The 16,762-nt window shown below is 40.1% G+C and overlaps 1 protein-coding gene across 4 annotated transcripts in view; it reads right to left on the bottom strand.

Moving 5' to 3' along the window:
- Window positions 1–3,620: 3,620 nt before the first annotated feature.
- MANEA (mannosidase endo-alpha) overlaps window positions 3,621–16,762 on the bottom strand; it is a 30,303-nt gene continuing 17,161 nt past the window's right edge. For all 4 annotated transcript variants that reach the window (XM_030555965.1, XM_030555966.1, XM_030555968.1 and 1 more), the window contains 2 exons: window positions 16,646–16,722; window positions 3,621–11,284 (listed from right to left, as the gene is read on the bottom strand). In XM_030555965.1, the coding sequence (XP_030411825.1) occupies window positions 10,648–11,284; window positions 16,646–16,722 (714 nt within the window). In that variant the 3' untranslated portion in view covers window positions 3,621–10,647. The remainder of the gene's footprint in view (window positions 11,285–16,645; window positions 16,723–16,762) is intronic.

Here is a 16,762-nt window from a genome sequence, read left to right as displayed (position 1 = left end):
GGGAGGGGAAAGAAAGGTGGGAAACCCCTGTTCAAATTGTCTCATGACCACTGAGCCATAGAATATTCTGACGTGGGACTTTTTCAATCTCTCTTGTTGGAGCTGTTTCACTATGGATAAGGAATGAAAGAGTGGTGGGAACAGAGTCTGGATCCTGGGTCTCCCACATCGCAGGTGAGCACCCTAGCGCCTGGATAACAGTCATTCCCATGCTTGCTCTTTCACTTCCTCTCTCTGGCCCAATGACTATTTAAATATTTATCTGTGGCAGAATAGGGAGTTAGGTGCCTAAATCCATGGTTTAGGCACCTAAATACCTTCTGGATCCCACCCTAAGTGTCTTGCCCAAGGTCACACAGGAAGTTGGTGGCAGAAGTGGGAAATGAATCCAGTTTGCTTTCCTTAACCATAAGGCAAATCTTAATCCCTTCCAGTGTGCTTACAGTATCATAAGGTCTATCGAAGCTATTACCATATCTGAACTTTCACCTTAGCATGCACTTCTGTGCATTCTCAAAAATGTAGCCCTCACACCAGGGTTTTACCCCAGAAGCAAGGTTGATGCACTGAGAAGTGAGTAGAGAGACACTGTAAGAGCTGCTGTTCCTACCCCCAACAAAGGCAGATTGCAGGCTTCCTTTCATAAAAATCTTCACTTTTAATTCATACATAGGTTTAAAATTGCTTTCTGGGACTTCCAGAAAGCCAATAGGTTATGTGGGTTTTTTCCCCTCTCTCTCTGAATATTCATTGATATCACACAAACTTGTAATTAATAGTAGAGATTATGCAAACATGAGATATTTGCCTTGTTGAAATGTAATTTGAATGCACAAATTCATACTTCTCAAAGTTCAAACTAGGCATCTGATGTCACTGGATGAGGATTCTCACTCCTCCTCTCTATGTCCTTATAACAGAACTTGGAAGTCTTTCAAGAGACTTTCCCAATAGATAGCCATTAACATTGCAATAGGCCAGCAGTCTTAATTTTCCTCTCTCTTTTCCCTGGAGCAACTGGAGTTTTATTTTCAGAATCATCTCACTGCAGTTTGAGAAATCAGAGATTTGAGATACCATGCTGTGTTTCCATAGAAACAACTTGAAGTTACAAGAACAATTATGAAGGTCAGATCTCAGATGCACAATGCACATTTCCATGTATTTAAGAACATAAAGTGTTATTGTCTTAGTGATGTGCAAGTGCAATAGTAACAGATCACTCAGGATGTACGATTTATGCTTTGTGTAGCAGAGATTAGAATCTGATTTAAAACACTTTACAAAAGCGGTAAAATCAGTTTTGAATATAGTAGCAAAAATAGAAAAGAATAAAAAACTTCTTAAAAAACATTTTCTACAATAATTTAGGACTGATTACCCAAATCTAGGCTCTGTTGTTACTATTATTATTTAGTGATATTTTGAAATTATGTTGAATAATATTTATACATTTTCTGATAATACATTCAACAATTTAATTATAAATACTTTTTAACTGGCTCTACTCATTACTGTTGTAGCCAAGTGCCAAACACTGGGAAACTATATGAGTTTCCACGATAAGTGACATATGCAGTAAGAATCCCAGTCTTTGTACTACTATACCTTGACAAATGGAGTGAAGATGTTTTCAATAGAGGGAGAAGGCAGCATTTTGCTAGATCCTCTTTGCTTTCACCTATTAACACCTTGTTCATAAGCAGATTCATTCATACCAAAGTGCACCTTTTATATACTTGCCCATATATGATCCAATCATAGCTCCTAAAGAGACCACCTCTTTCTCTGTATAACAGCTCACCGAGATCAGCTGATGTGCATTTGAACTTCAGCAAACTGGAGGCAGTACATACTTAATGGAGGGTGATTTTTTCTGGTGCTCATTTCCTTTACCAGTCTGCCAGGGTATGTCTACACAGGATTTTGGAGCAACTGAGAGCAAGTGAGGGATGCGGTTTGGCGAAGGGGACACCTGTGCACACCACACAGCTTGCAGATTGAGTTACCACTGGAGAGATCTGAGAAATTGCAGTGGGAGTGCACTGCTGTCGCGGCCTGGGTGATAAGTTGACACCAGCCAGGCCAGGAAAGGTCTGGACCTCAGCCTTGCATGATGTACTACATAAGTACAAGATGCCATATGTCCGAGGAGCTTCAAGCAATTCCTTGCTGTAGCGATGAGGTATTACCTAAAGCCTTCTATGATGCCGTGCATCATCTGAAAACAAGACTTGGGTCATGTCGGAGCCTTCCTACCAAAGTCCAACACTGCTCCTATAAAACTCTATTCTCTGAGTAGGGGATAGAATTGATTGGTGAAGTCAGCAAGAGACCCAGCCCGTCAAAAGTAGACCTTATCATGCTGATATGTTGCTACACTTGTGCCTTGGAGCAGGCCCTGAATAACCAGTCACCGAAGTACGGGAATACATGCACCTGCCTTTTTCTCAGGAAGGTGGCTCTGACCAGTGTTCCCTCTAATATTTCCCACGCAAGTGCTGAATGAATTTTATTATGTGTACCAATATGGAGGTGATGTGTTGGTGCACATAACAAAATTCATGTGGTGGAAGTGGGGCTGGGGAGTTCAGAGTGTGAGAGGGGGCTCAGGGCTGGGACAGACAGTTGGAGTATGGGGGTGGGGGTACGGCCCCCATCTGGGGGTGCAGGCTCTGGGATGGGGCCAGGGATAAGGGGTTTGGGGTGCAGGCTGTCCTGGGGCTGGGGTACAGTAAAAGACTTCCCCCACCCCACACTCTCCCCCAGCTGCAGCAGGTCTGGGCTGGGGTGCCTCTCCCTGCTGTGACAGGTCTGGGCCTGGAGGGAGAGGTATCTCTCTGTGCCGCAGCCCTGAGCACCTGCGTGGTGCTTAATAGGGTGCTGCATGGCCGCACAGCTTAGAGGGAACTTAGACAATGACTGCCACACACTTAGTGAAAACTCAAGGGGCTAATGACAGGCCGAGGGGGAGGACAGTAAACTGGTAATGGTCGTGGTTCACAACTCTAACTACTGTAACTAACACTAACTATAACTCTTTACAAGCTAACGGAAAAGAGAGAGATCACTAAGGGAAATGCTTGCCAAAGCAAGCGAGACACTCAGCTCCAACGACCAACACTGGTGGTAAGAAGCAACTGAAGAGGCGGCGGGTCGGCAGGGACCTATATACACTGCAAAGAAGGGGTGAAAAACCTTCCAATTACTCTGCACATGGCACACACACCCCTACTTGGAACTGACATGAGCAAGTATTTGAAGAACTGTTCCTTCCTATGTGTCTGTATGGCACCTATCATACTGAAGCTTCTATTCTGATTTCATAATACTAGTGTATGGGAAAAGGAGGTGCCAGGAAGAATTTATTTAGATGAACTTGAAGGAGGCTCTTTTGGAGGTCTTTGACCTTGTAAGTTTCTGGTCTGTATTTTTAATTTTTACAAGCACTTTTATAAATTGAGAATAAAAAAAACTAAATAAATATTGATAAATTTGGGAATACATGCAGCTCTTCTGTATCTATACCTGTTTCTTATAAAGCTGCTGTCTTTTTTCTTTGACATTCTGCTGAGGGGGAAAAAAAAATAACCCGTGTTACATTATGACAGCTGTCGTTGTGTTTCACAGGAAAAAGATTTTTTGAACATGCATCCCGTATTCAGTATAAGAGGCTGATGGAAAACAAACAGAAGAGCAATTAAAATTTCATTCTATTTTATCATCAGTTCTTAATACCATATTTTCAGTAAATTACACAAAACATTGTAATAGAGATATTTTATTTATCAAAACAGCCAGAAATCATTTACAGTCTCCTTTTAGAGTGACAATTACATAACAAGGTACTTAATATAATTTTTAAATTTCAAGCACATATTGTATTTGATTACATTTTGGATTTCCTGAGACATGCATAGTATTTCTTTAGGCTACAGTAAATTAAACACAGTGCATAGCAAAACATTCTACATTAACAGCAGTGGTAAGTCACTGAAATTTTAGTGGTCAACAAATTGAAGTGCAACAAGACAAACTATTCTAGGCTTCAAAATACTTTAGACTATATCTAGAAACATGTAGTAATGAATGAGTACATTACATTTATAACCCAGTAGTTTCTTACTAGAATACATCTATGTCACTATAGTGAATAGTAAAATATACTATAAATAACTGAACAGGGTATTTTCCAACCATAGGTTATTTACAGGTAGATTTCCCCTCAATAACTAATGCAAGTGATGCATTTATATTTTGGATGCTTTTTAACTGGCATAGGACAATGCATCTTGAGAGTCTATCAGCCAGATTTCTGGCCTGATCCCAGTTTTCTCCCACAGGCAAAACAGGCATAAACCCTTCTGCATTAAGACTGGGTGAGTATTGCTATTATGCTTTTCTCTAGAATTACACACACACACACACGAGTCTACTACTCCTTTTACCACTTTAAAATGCAAATCTAATTCCTACATTTTTCATCTTTTGGATAAACATAGCTGTACCTCCTGGGTAAGTTTTTCAAAGGCCTCTGGGTATTTTTGTGAGTTGTGCACTGCAGAGAGAGCCTTTTACTGGATTAAATGCAACTTCAGTGGAAGTTTTGCCTATTTAAAAACATAAGGATCAGACCCAGTATGTTTCATGGGTTAGTACTATTAGAAGTCCTGCATCACTATTCACTTTTTCTGTCTTGACATCGCACTGGCTCACAAAGCAGAAATTGGTTCACCAAAATTTACTACTTATTCAGCTGCCATGTGCCAATCAATCTCCTTTATATACAAATTAGAGCAGCAGACGGTTAATAGAAAGAACCAATACGCCATGTTAGATATTGCATTGGCTCACATAAGACACCTCAATTTTAAGGTCATAGTTGATAGAAAATTCACTTTCTACGCTGTGACTGCTTAGAGATTGCTACTATCATACACTCTGACATTTTGGGCACACAGTTATTGTTCATCAACATTTAAGCAACTAGTCTTTTATAAACATGATTATAAATGAAAACACTGTGTACTCAAATGATTCGCTATGAGCTAGATTGTGCTACAAATCTCATACATTGAGTAGGACCCTGAATAAGGGTGACAGAATTAGGCCACATTAGTAATACATTTCTACAGCCAGGTAGGAAAATAAAACACCTAAAATGTAACTGATTTAAACTATGTCCATTGCACACAATATTAATATCCACAACAAAATCATAAAAACACATTTTGTAAAATTCATGCTTTGTTTATAAAATACATATAATAAGCACATTCTTTTACAAAATATTGTTAACAAGTTGGTTACATTGGAACTATACAGCAATTCTTAGAAATAAAGTTACTTTAAAAATAGATTTAAGATTTAAATCTGGAGAGAAGTAACAGACTATGACAATATTTTGAGGAGGTTCACAAAAAGAAAGGAATAAAAGATTGTGAGGGTTTATATAGATAACAGAAAATTAGAACTTCTTTGCAAGCAAAAGGACCAGAACTAATACTTACAGTATCTAGAACAGTTTGCCAGAGATTTCTACCTTATCTTAAATAGAATAGATGTAGGATTCTTTTAAATCAAATTATGTCTTTCTCCTTTAAGTACATAAGTTTTGCAAAAACCTAAGATACCAAAAAATAATGTACTTGTCCAAGTGCATAAAAATGTTTTGAACTAATCTCTATTTCCTACCACCAGCAATAAAAATTCTATATACAATATATTTTCCTGTAAAACATTATAAAGGGTACCTGAAAAATCCATGCAAAAAGACTATCAAAAGGTATGTAATATGCAAGTATATACTACGTACACAGTGTGTACAGAATTTCATGGTAAAAGACACTACAGCTTCTTCTGTTCCAAAAACTTGTTAAGTCTTTGACATAATATTGGCACCACAAGAGAAAAAGAACTCTACAAATAAAGCTGATCCAAGATTGAAGCTGTGCATTCGCAAGATGACAGCCATAAGGGGTTAACAGTATGTGCAAAATAGATAGACATGCTCTTTTACTTGGGAAAAAAGGCAAGGCAACTTTTTCAAATCTGTGCAATATAGACAAGGGTTCTGAGAGTACAGGGGATGGACTACACTTCAGTTTAGATACAGCCTATGGAAATAAATAAAAAAGTATATAAAAAAAACTTACTTGGACCTGTCAGAAGCTGAAGTCTACAAGTGACTTAATAAGGCCTTTACACACTTTTATACATGAATTATCTGGCTTTAGAAACATTGCTACTTGGCCTTGGAGAGCATTTCCTGAGTATTGTCATCACTGCTTTCCCCAGTTATGATTGCTCAGTGGTATTTCACTAGTGATTTTAAGCATTGCTATGGAGCACAGATATATCAGCGAGTGACTGCCTTTAATAATCATTTATAGTTTTTATTTTTGCCTAATTACCATTAATGCAATATTATCTATTATGAATACTATGGCAAACAATTACCTACACTTAAGTATGCAATGATTGCTATTAAAATCTTTAATGTGTTTTTGACTGACACTCAGGGAAAGGTGGAGGATACTGTCCAAATCCAGAGTCTAACCTCAAATACACTCTCACTGTATCAAGATATTTACCTGGATCGCTTTCTGCAACCAAAATTCTGACTTTTAGGTGAACATACCCCAAGGGCAGCTGTTCCTAAAAACTTAAAAAAATACAAAAACTCCAAACACTTTTCAAGGCCATTTGACTCTTTTGCGTTGATTGCTTACATGTTGTGAAGAAATGAGATTCACTGTGTTTGCAGAAGTCTTCTCCCCTCAACCCAATTTTATGAAAATGTTCTCTACTCTGAGCTATTATACTCCACCTACTAGAAAGTAAAAGGCAGCTCCTCTACCCCTCAAAAACATAAATACCTTATCACACACTCACTATATATTCAGGCACTGATATTGTTGCTTCCAAAAACAGGGACTCTGGATGCTGCCACTTCATCTACAGGCAAATCTGAAATTAATTCTAAACTTTGATAAATGTATTGTCTGGGTAGAAAGTAAGTCCGGATTTCTAAAAGGTTATGGGATTTTAATTACAATGGGAGTTGGGTACCTAGGAGGTTTTGAAAATCCTTGTAGACACCTAATTGCATCTTCAAGCATCTGAATATTGTTTTTAAATCTGTCCTTTGGTGCTGTTATATGAACTTTTGAGAACAATGTGCTTCCACTGCAAAGTCACTTGTTAAGAAGCAGTATTTTTTTAAACTAGAGAAAGATATCTCCAATTGTTTAGTGGGGTTACAATAATTGCAAAGAGTTTCATACCCAGCATAAACTGGAGGGACTGTACCAGTCAAATTTGAAGAGTAAATGTTGTCTGTGGGGGAAAAACAGACAACCAAAAGTTGAATGTAAACTGTCTAAAAAGTGCTAGGAAGCAGTAAACAAGAGATGAAAAGGACCTAAAGCTGAGAAAAACTTGAATAAAGAAATTAAAGAGTCTTTCTCCCTTCAAAACCTCTTACTTCAGAAGTACTACTAATGGTCTGAACCTTTCCCAGTTCATGTAGGAGGAAGCATGAGCATCTCTTTCAGTCGCTGAGAGATAGAAAACTAGTGAGGAAATAACTGAAGTAATTGTGCACTCTGAGGCTTGTAAATACTTTAAAGAAAAAGTAAAAAATATAAACAAATAAATAAATAGGTATAGTTATTTAAGGAACTGATACTAAAAGTGCATACATTAATTTCCTTAAGAGACTGTATGAGAGTGGTTAGACCAGGGGGCAAAGAATCGATACCTGCTCTATGTCCTACATGGTCACTGATTCACTGTGTAACTGTGGTCAGGTCACTAAATCATCTATAGCTCAGTTTATCCATCTGAAAAATAAAAATACTACTTACCTACTTTGAAAAAGAATTTTGAGATCCTTAGAAATGAAGTCTGACAGTGCAAAATATTTAGAAGAAACCGTTTAACAGAATACAACATATTGAAGGTGCACTGTAACATCCCAGACTACATATTAGGGTAGGTCTACACTAAAGCTTTTGTTGGCATAATTTATGTTGCTCAGGTGTGTGAATAAGCCACCACTCTGAGCAACATAAGTTATATTGACATAAGTGCTGTGTGGACAGCACCATGTTGGTGGGAGACCTTCTCACAGAAGTAGTTTTATTATGCTGAGAGGAGAGCTCTCTCCCGTCAGCACAGAATATCATCACCAGACACGCTGCAGTGGCACAGCTGCATTGCTGTAGTGCTTCTAGTATAGACTAGCCTTTAGTCAAGATAGGCATTTCTCAGGCACATTGAAGGGACCAAGCTACTCCTCACTTCTCAATACAAAAAAGGGAAACAATCCTGCATTTCTGGCATACCAAAATTTATCTTCAATGGGTATGCGTGGAATGCAGGATAGGATCCAAGATTATTGCTTATCACACTTTGGGTCAGATTCTCTCTATTCTGTATTTTGTGTAGTCGCACCAGGACATTTGTTATGATTTAGTAGAATTTTACATTCACTCTGCCCTGATACAAGTGATTACACAAGATGCAGGGTAATGCTCTATTCTCTCCCCTTCCCCAAGCCCCCGCCTCCTTTTATTTACATACATACACACACACACACACACACACTCTTGAGGCTGCTCTAAACTACACTAGGGACGCAACGAGAGCAGAACTGATCCCACCACTGGGAACCACAAATGGCTCCTCCGCAGCCCCTTTTGTAAGCTACACCTCACAATCCTGGGCTGTGGCTGAGAATATGGTCCTATATGTTAATCTTAGTTAAAAATAAGTTGGAATTTCCATGTCTAAGATGTTTGGGGGCTTACTAATAGAACCATTTAAATAATTTGAAGAGAAATCTTACAAACAATTTGCCAGCCTGGATGTATAAAACAGTTAAAGATTTCAGACAGTTTCCCTACATAAGTTTGGTGAAAAAACCATCTTTAATCTATGGAGACAAGTTTCAGATAAACCCTTCCTTCCTTCACATTAAGAAGTCACTAACAAATATCAGCAACATCATGTCATTAAGATTAAATTTAAACATGTTTCAGAAAAAAAAAAGTTTCACTTTTTCAATCCTGCATTACGACTGCATGGGCAGATTACTGTGCCTGCACAAAATTCTATTAAATCAATGGTACTCCAATGGGCAGTTTACATGTGAATCACAATGCAGGATCAGGGCCTAAAGTAAGTAAAAAATAAAATAAAATAAAATAAAAGCAATTATACTATGCTACAGATTAAATATTTGCCAAAGTACTCTCAAATTCACCATAACTATGAAACCAAATAGTGAAACCCACAGTGGTCCAAGTTTGGGGATTTGCTCTATTCAGAACAGGGTAAGTGCCAAAAAAGCATTGCTACACATAGACCATTGTCGAGCGGTGTCCCAGAAACAACCAGGCCTAGAAAGGAATGAGTTATAATAATTGAAACCTGAGAATCTCAGCTTTTCAAACAGTATTAAGCACCCATTTCTAGCAATGGCACATTATGAAATGCAATAAGAACATCACTCAATTACTATCTTGCTGTATTTTCTCCTCACCTGCATTCTGACATGATTTTGGTAGCTGCGACCTTTAGTACTACAGGAAACCAATGAACTGTCTGAAAACTTGAAAGCTAAGATTTCAGATGGTAACAGACAAATTCATTCTAGTGGCCAAAGACTATGTGCTGCTAAAATCATGTAACAAAGACTACTCTAGAAAATGAATCAATTGTAGGACTAGTAAATACTTATGTGACTTGTAATCTTTTCATTTTTTTCCCTCCAAACACTGGATCTAAGTCTGCAATAAGTAATAAAAAAAATTCTATCCCTGGTAAACATTAAAGAAAATCTTGTTTAAGAAACCGATTTTTCTTATTTTGAGCAATTTCATTACTCAGATACTTTTCCCCCCTCATTTTAGTTACTGTTATTCCTTCTTTAATTTTATTCTACTTAGAAGATCTCAATGCATTTTGTTGACACTCCATAGTTACAAAAAAATACAGAATGCAAAATCTAAATACAAGACTAATCTGGAGTTAAACAACCCTTTCATCAATTTTTGAAACCAAAAGTTGTAAATTTCAAAACAATTTCACACGTCTTAGTGTTTGTACCACAAGTCAAATGTTAAAGTAAACTCTCTGCCTGCTACAAGGTGTACAAATGATATAACAATTGCTACGTTATTTCATGCACCACAAATATTTATCCTCTGAGGAACTATCGAGACAAAATTCTAATCACAGTAGAATTCAACTCTGAAACACGGCTATATAGCTAAAGGTAATAAAAGTAAATATGCTAAATTCTGTCTCACTTTACTTGAGACACCTCTGAATTATTCCAGATAGAGTTTCTGTAAGCTTTACATACAGATTATGAATAAAAAGCATCTAACATTTCACAAAATATTCTCCAATTAAAATAGCCTAGAGATGCAATATTGCTCACTATTATTTTAGCCCCTAAAAGGAGTCAAAATTAATTCTAACAGGTACAGTAATAGCGCATACTACATTCAAAAGTTTGTTTTTTTTTTAACGTATATTTATGATAAAAGCCATCTTGATTGGCTGAATTAGAATTCCCAGTGTCATTTCCACCTCTGAGATGGACTGAATGTATTTACAAACAGGAGCAGTCGCACCTCACATAAGCCATTGTTCTTTTTCCTTACTGTATTTCTCAGACCACTTGTGAGTGAGCTCCAGATACACAGTTGGTTTATGAGGCTTGTAATCCAGGTAAGTTACCTGTCCAGTTTTCTTAGGAACAGCTTTTTCAATCTGAGTCCCTTCATGCCATTCATTGAAAGAGGTGATGGAAATAATTTCTGGTCGCACCAAAAGTGCTGCACTGAAGGCAGTCTCATAATACTTCCCATTAACACGGTTGCGCGTGTTGTGGTTATTCCATGGTCTGATGCTGGTGTCAATGTATCCTGGTCCGACACTTGGAACGAACATTAAGTTGCTGCTGTCACAAAAGGCTTTTAGACTTGGCCAATTGTGATGAGATGAGCCATAAGAAAAACCATTGGTGGCAAAGTATGTATAAATTCCATCAAAACCACTTCTGTGGATTTCATGTTTATGTTTTTCTTCCACTAGAAGTGCAATGAATAATCCATCATATGGAGTATTGCGAATGCTCTGGGATCCGGAAACAGTTAATAGATTTGCCCATATTTCAGGGATTGTTACATAAGAATCATAAATATAAAACATGGGGAGGGTTCTGCCTGTGCTGGTCTTATGCCTGTAAAAAGCTGGATGGCCTCCATATCTATAAAGCAAACAATATGGTAAATATTCATAATAAGATGCGAGTTGGGAGAGAATCTTGCGCATACTGAACTGAGTAATTTTTTATGAATTTTAAAACTTTATGTTCAAGACGAATTTAATTCAGTAATGTGGCCATTCAAATATATATTTTAACCATACATATGCTGGAAATTTATGTACTATTACAGCAAGGAGATAATAACCTACTGCATAACTTAATTATTAGTGTCAAGTCCTACAGATAGCTATCACTTTCTTCTCAAAGGCAAAACATTAATTCGTTGAATCATTATGGAAGATACTCTTCAGTGGCAGCAATAAAATAAAAACTAGTAGCTGTTCATATCTTCTCTGACTCTCAGGCTGGATTGAATTTAAGGATATTATGGTTAGCCCATTAGAAGTGATAAAAATTGGTTACTAACCTGGTTCCATAACTGTTGGTCTTTAAGATGTGTTGCACACGTCCATTCCATTCTTTGGCATTGGTGTGCCCAGCGCACAGCAATCAGAAACTTTTCCCCTCAGTGGCACCCATTGGGATGGCTCAAGCTCCACCTGCTGCTACACACCACTGCGTGCAGGTATAAAGGGCAGAGTCGTCTCTAGCCTCCCTCAGTTCTTCTTGCCGTAACTCTGATGAAGAGGGGTAGAAGGTCGGGTGATGGAATGGTCGTATGCAACATATCTCAAAGAATGACAGTTAGGGAACAAGTTAGTAACAGTTTTTCTTTGAGTGACTGCACATGTGCATTCCGCTCTTGGGGACTTACAAACTGTAAGACAGGAGGCGGGATTGGAGTCTATTTCAATAAAGGTTGGAGAGCAACTCACCTCACTCTCGCATCATCTCTGGAGTCCTGAACCACAGTACAATGGGAAGTGTGTGGACTGAGGAGCAGGCTGACACTCTACAAATGTCTTCAACTGGAACTTGTGCCAGAAAATCTGCCGAGGCTGACTGTGATCTCATCAAATGAGCTGTGACTTTGTCAGGTGGAGTGACATTAGCCAAGTCATAGTACATGCGTATGCAGGATGCAATCCAGGAAGATGTTCTCTGGATGGAGGAGACTGACTGACCTCTTACTCTGTCTGCCGCTGCTACAAACAACTGGGAAGATTTGCGAAACTGGTTCTGTTCTGGTGAAAGGACAAGCCTTTCCTAACAGCCAAGGTATGCAAACACTCTTCCCTCCCTGGTTGTATATGTTTTTGGGTAGAACACAAGCAAAAAAATTGGCCAGTCGATGTGGAAAGAGGAAACCACCTGTGGGATGAACTTTGGATGGATGAGGATGCAAGTAAACCCTCTCCTTAAACAAGATTGTATATAAAGGCCTTGATATTACTGCCCGCAGCTCCTCTACTCTTCTAGCCAAGATAATGGCCACCAAAGATGTTACCTTCATTGACAGATGCAGCAGCGAGGAGGCAGCCAATGATTCAGATGGGAGGAGGGGCGCGCATAAGTTTAGATCCTCTGGGGGGAACACAGTCTTGCACTTGAGGATATAATTTGATCAAGTCTTAAAAATTTTAAGGCCAGGTCACTTGAGAAAATAGAGCAATTGTCCACTTCAGGAAAGGTGAAACAACAGCCAGATGTACATTGATGGAACTGTCAAATCTTGGTGTAAGTAGTTCAGAATATGGTGAACTGAAGCTGGTCAGTGATACGCCACACTGGTGAGACCAGATAGAGAAACCCTGCAACTCAGCAAGGTAAATAGCTCTTATAGAAGACTTTCTACCATTTAGCAGGACCACCTGACCATCTTTCAAGCAAGCCTGCTCTCTAGCATTTACCTTATGGAGCATCCATGCAGTTAAGAGAAGCGACTGTAGGCTCAGGTGGAGTAGGCACCCGTGATCCTAGGAGATTAGATCCGAGGATAATGAAAGTGAAACTGGAGGTTTCATTGACAGCGCCAGGAACATGGAGAACCAGTGCTGATGGATCCATGCTGGGCCTGTAAGCATGACTCCAGCCTGATCCTCTCTTATCTTTTGCAATACTCTATGAATGAGTGGGACTGGTGGGAAAGCACAGAGGAGCCTGCCTGCCCATGTCAGTAAAAAGGCATCTGTTATGGAACCTACAAGTGAAATTAATGCATGCAGCAACTTAAGTATTCCATATAGCCTAGACACTAAACACATACTTACAAGTCTAATACTTATCTTGAACAATGCTAACATACAGGTGAGCTGGTCTGGTTTCCAGAATTTGTTAGTGCTCAGCTGACGCTTACAGCCTTGGCAAGAGCTGACAAAGTGGGAAAGATGGTTTGCAAAGGAGGTTCAGGTCTGGAGAGAGAGTGACTAGTATGTCAACCTTGACTGGCCCATTAAAATGCCTGCTTAGTGGTTCCTATGTGTCTTGAGGGGCCCAGGGCTAGTGCCAACGCAGCAGGAGGGGGAGACCTACACATATAACCCCTGAAACTCTTTCTGATATATCCTGTCGGAGAGGAGCAGTGTGTCTGCTGTGGCCAACCATGCTTCCTAACCGGGGCAGATGTGCACAACCAAAGAACTTCAGGGTTGCTCTAGAGGCCCTAACTCCATGGCCTTTGCTGTTTCTCTGGTCTGAGGCTAGAGAAGGACCACTGAATAGCAAATCCCGGATAGCACTCTGAACTTCAGCAGAAAGAGCAGAAGACTGCAACCAGGATGATCTATGTACGGCCACTCTTGAGGCCATGGTTCTAACTGCTGAGTCCAATCCCACCTGCAGAGAAGTTCTCATGATCACTATGCCCTCATTGACCAGGGAAGAGTGCTCTGGCCTAGGATTCTCCAGAAGCAGCTCCTAGAACTTTTCCATGGAACCTGACAAATTAAAATCATATTGTCTCAACAGAGCCGGTTGGTTGGTGATATGCAACTGCAAACCTCCGCTGAATAAATCTTTCTGCTGAGTAAGTCTAGCTCTTAGCATCATTTGATTTCGGACTGGAAGGCTGTCATTCTCTCTCATTAGCCTCTGCAACAACTAATGACCCCAGAAGTGGGCGAGTATAAAGGTAAACCTTTGCGACAGTATGTATTACTTTCTTTCTGCCCTTTAAGAGGTGGGAGGTAAAAAGGATGGAGTCTGCCATAAAGTCTTTATTGGCTCTATATATCTACTCTCTTTAATAACTCCTGATAAACCTCAAATCATCAAGAGGAGGTGAAGCTGCTGGATGAAATGGCCTCGTCTGGAGAGGGCAAAGAGGAAGCCAAGACTTGAGAGGGCAGAACCTCTTCTACTGCCCGTTTTCCCATGCTAGAACATTCTGTTGATGCTCGGTACTGGGCCCCGTGCTGGACTCTGGGAACGGAGCTGCTTGGTGCACAGACTCAGCCCTTCTGGATGAGGGGACTGAGCCCTGCTCTATGCTACAAACTTATGCTGGTATCAAGTATCAGAGGGGTAGCTGTGTTAGTCTGGATCTGTAAAAGCAGCAAAGAATCCTGTGGCACCTTATAGACTAACAGACGTTTTGGAGCATGAGCTTTCGTGGGTGAATACCCACTTCATCAGATGCATGTAGTGGAAATTTCCAGGGGCAGGTTTATATATGCAGGCAAGCTAGAGATAATGAGGTAGTTCAATCAGGGAGGATGAGGCCCTGTTCTAGCAGTTGAGGTGCGAAAACCAAGGGAGGAGAAACTGGTTCTGTAATTGGCAAGCCATTCACAGTCTTTGTTTAATCCTGAGCTGATGGTTTCAAATTTGCAGATGAACTGAAGCTCAGCAGTTTCTCTTTGAAGTCTGGTCCTGAAGTTTTTTTGCTGCAGGATGGCCACCTTAAGGTCTGCTATAGTGTGGCCAGGGAGGTTGAAGTGTTCTCCTACAGGTTTTTCTATATTGCCTTTCCTAATATCTGGATATTGCAGGTCCCACTGAAGGGTTCTGGGGGTAGTTGAAAAGAGAGAATCTGTGCGGAGACTGACGGATCCTGCATCAGGGTTGTGATAAGCAAGATCCCACCTCTGAGTCCAATGAGGATTCCCCTTCTTCTGACGATGGCAGGACCAATCCAGTCAGTGCCAGAGACCATTGTTGAGAGCCTGGCGATGAAGGCAGTGATGCCATCATAACAGAGTCCAGGAAGCAGGCAACTGAACTACTGGAGGTTGAATAAGCGGCAGATGTGGCAGCGGCGCCAAAGAACTAGACACCTGTAAGAAAGGAGACATCAACACCAAGAAGAGGAGCAGGTTTTTGCTGCTGCAAACTTCTCCAGGGTACTTGACACTGAGGTGGTCTCCTGTTGCAGGGCCAAAGAAGATAACAGTGTTCCTTGCAGAACCCAAGCCGACTGTGCTGACTTAGGCTCTGATTTGGATGAGAAGTGCTTAGGTTTCAGGTGCACACTATTCGATGCCTTCTTGATCCTCTTATCAGATTTAAAGGGTGGGGACCATCTCCTGGCTGGTGCCTCTCTGGAAGCTTTGTATTTCTTCCTTGGCATGGGCAAGGAAGAACAGTGCCGGGATTCCAATAAAGTGGAAGGTGCACTTCTCACTGAAGCTGTAGCACTTGGCATAGAGTCAGACTGGAATGGTGAGCACCGCGTCCATCAGCAGGAATTTCAGCCTATCCTTAGTCCTCGACTTGAACTCCCTGCAAATCTGGCACGGGTCCTTCACTTGTGCTTCCCCGAAAGCACTTCAGGCAGCTATTTTGTAGGTCACTCACTGGCCTAGGCCTGGAGCAAGAAGCACAAAGCTTGAAACCCAGTGATCGGGGCATACCTTGGTAGCGTGAACAGAAAAAATCCAAAATGGGAAAAACAAACAAGAAGCCCAAAAAACTTCATTTTTATTATATAACACAGCTAAAACTTACCATCTATCCTAACAACACTAAAGACTAGACTTAATTATATACATACATGCTATGTTCGCAAAGGCCGAGAGGAACAACTGTTCTGGTATAGATCATAATTTCAATGACTGTTGCAGGAGGTATGAGGAAAATGGGGGGGCTTAGGGGTGGTTATGCTTGCAGCAGCAGGGGGAACTCAAGCTACCCAACGGGTATCATTTAGGGAAAACGTTTCTACTGAGCACATACTGGTGCTCCAACACCAAGAGCTGGCAGCACATGTGCAACTACTAAAAGAAGAAATTTTAAATGTAGTTGTCTACTGCAGCTCCACATAACATGCATGTCCCAATACTTGAAAATGTGCATACCCTTGTGTCTGAGTTCTAGGTCAGTCAGTTACGAGCAAAGCAGCCCCTTTCATTTCTCTCAAGATCAGGTCATACCATATGCAGTTTAAGAGTTCACACAATAGCTGAGAAATATCTATCAGAGCACATGATAATGCCAAAAATACACATTTTAGACAGCACTTACTTGTCTATAATGTACTTCACATTGCTGTACATACTGCGATCATCTCGATCTTTATATGGCTCAATATGAAAAGTGACCTGCAAAATAAAAATGCAATAAATGCAATATGGATTATAA

Source organism: Gopherus evgoodei, chromosome 3 (genome assembly GCF_007399415.2).
Source record: "Gopherus evgoodei ecotype Sinaloan lineage chromosome 3, rGopEvg1_v1.p, whole genome shotgun sequence".
NCBI lineage: Eukaryota > Metazoa > Chordata > Testudines > Testudinidae > Gopherus > Gopherus evgoodei.
This window is presented reverse-complemented; position numbering and strand designations above follow the sequence as displayed.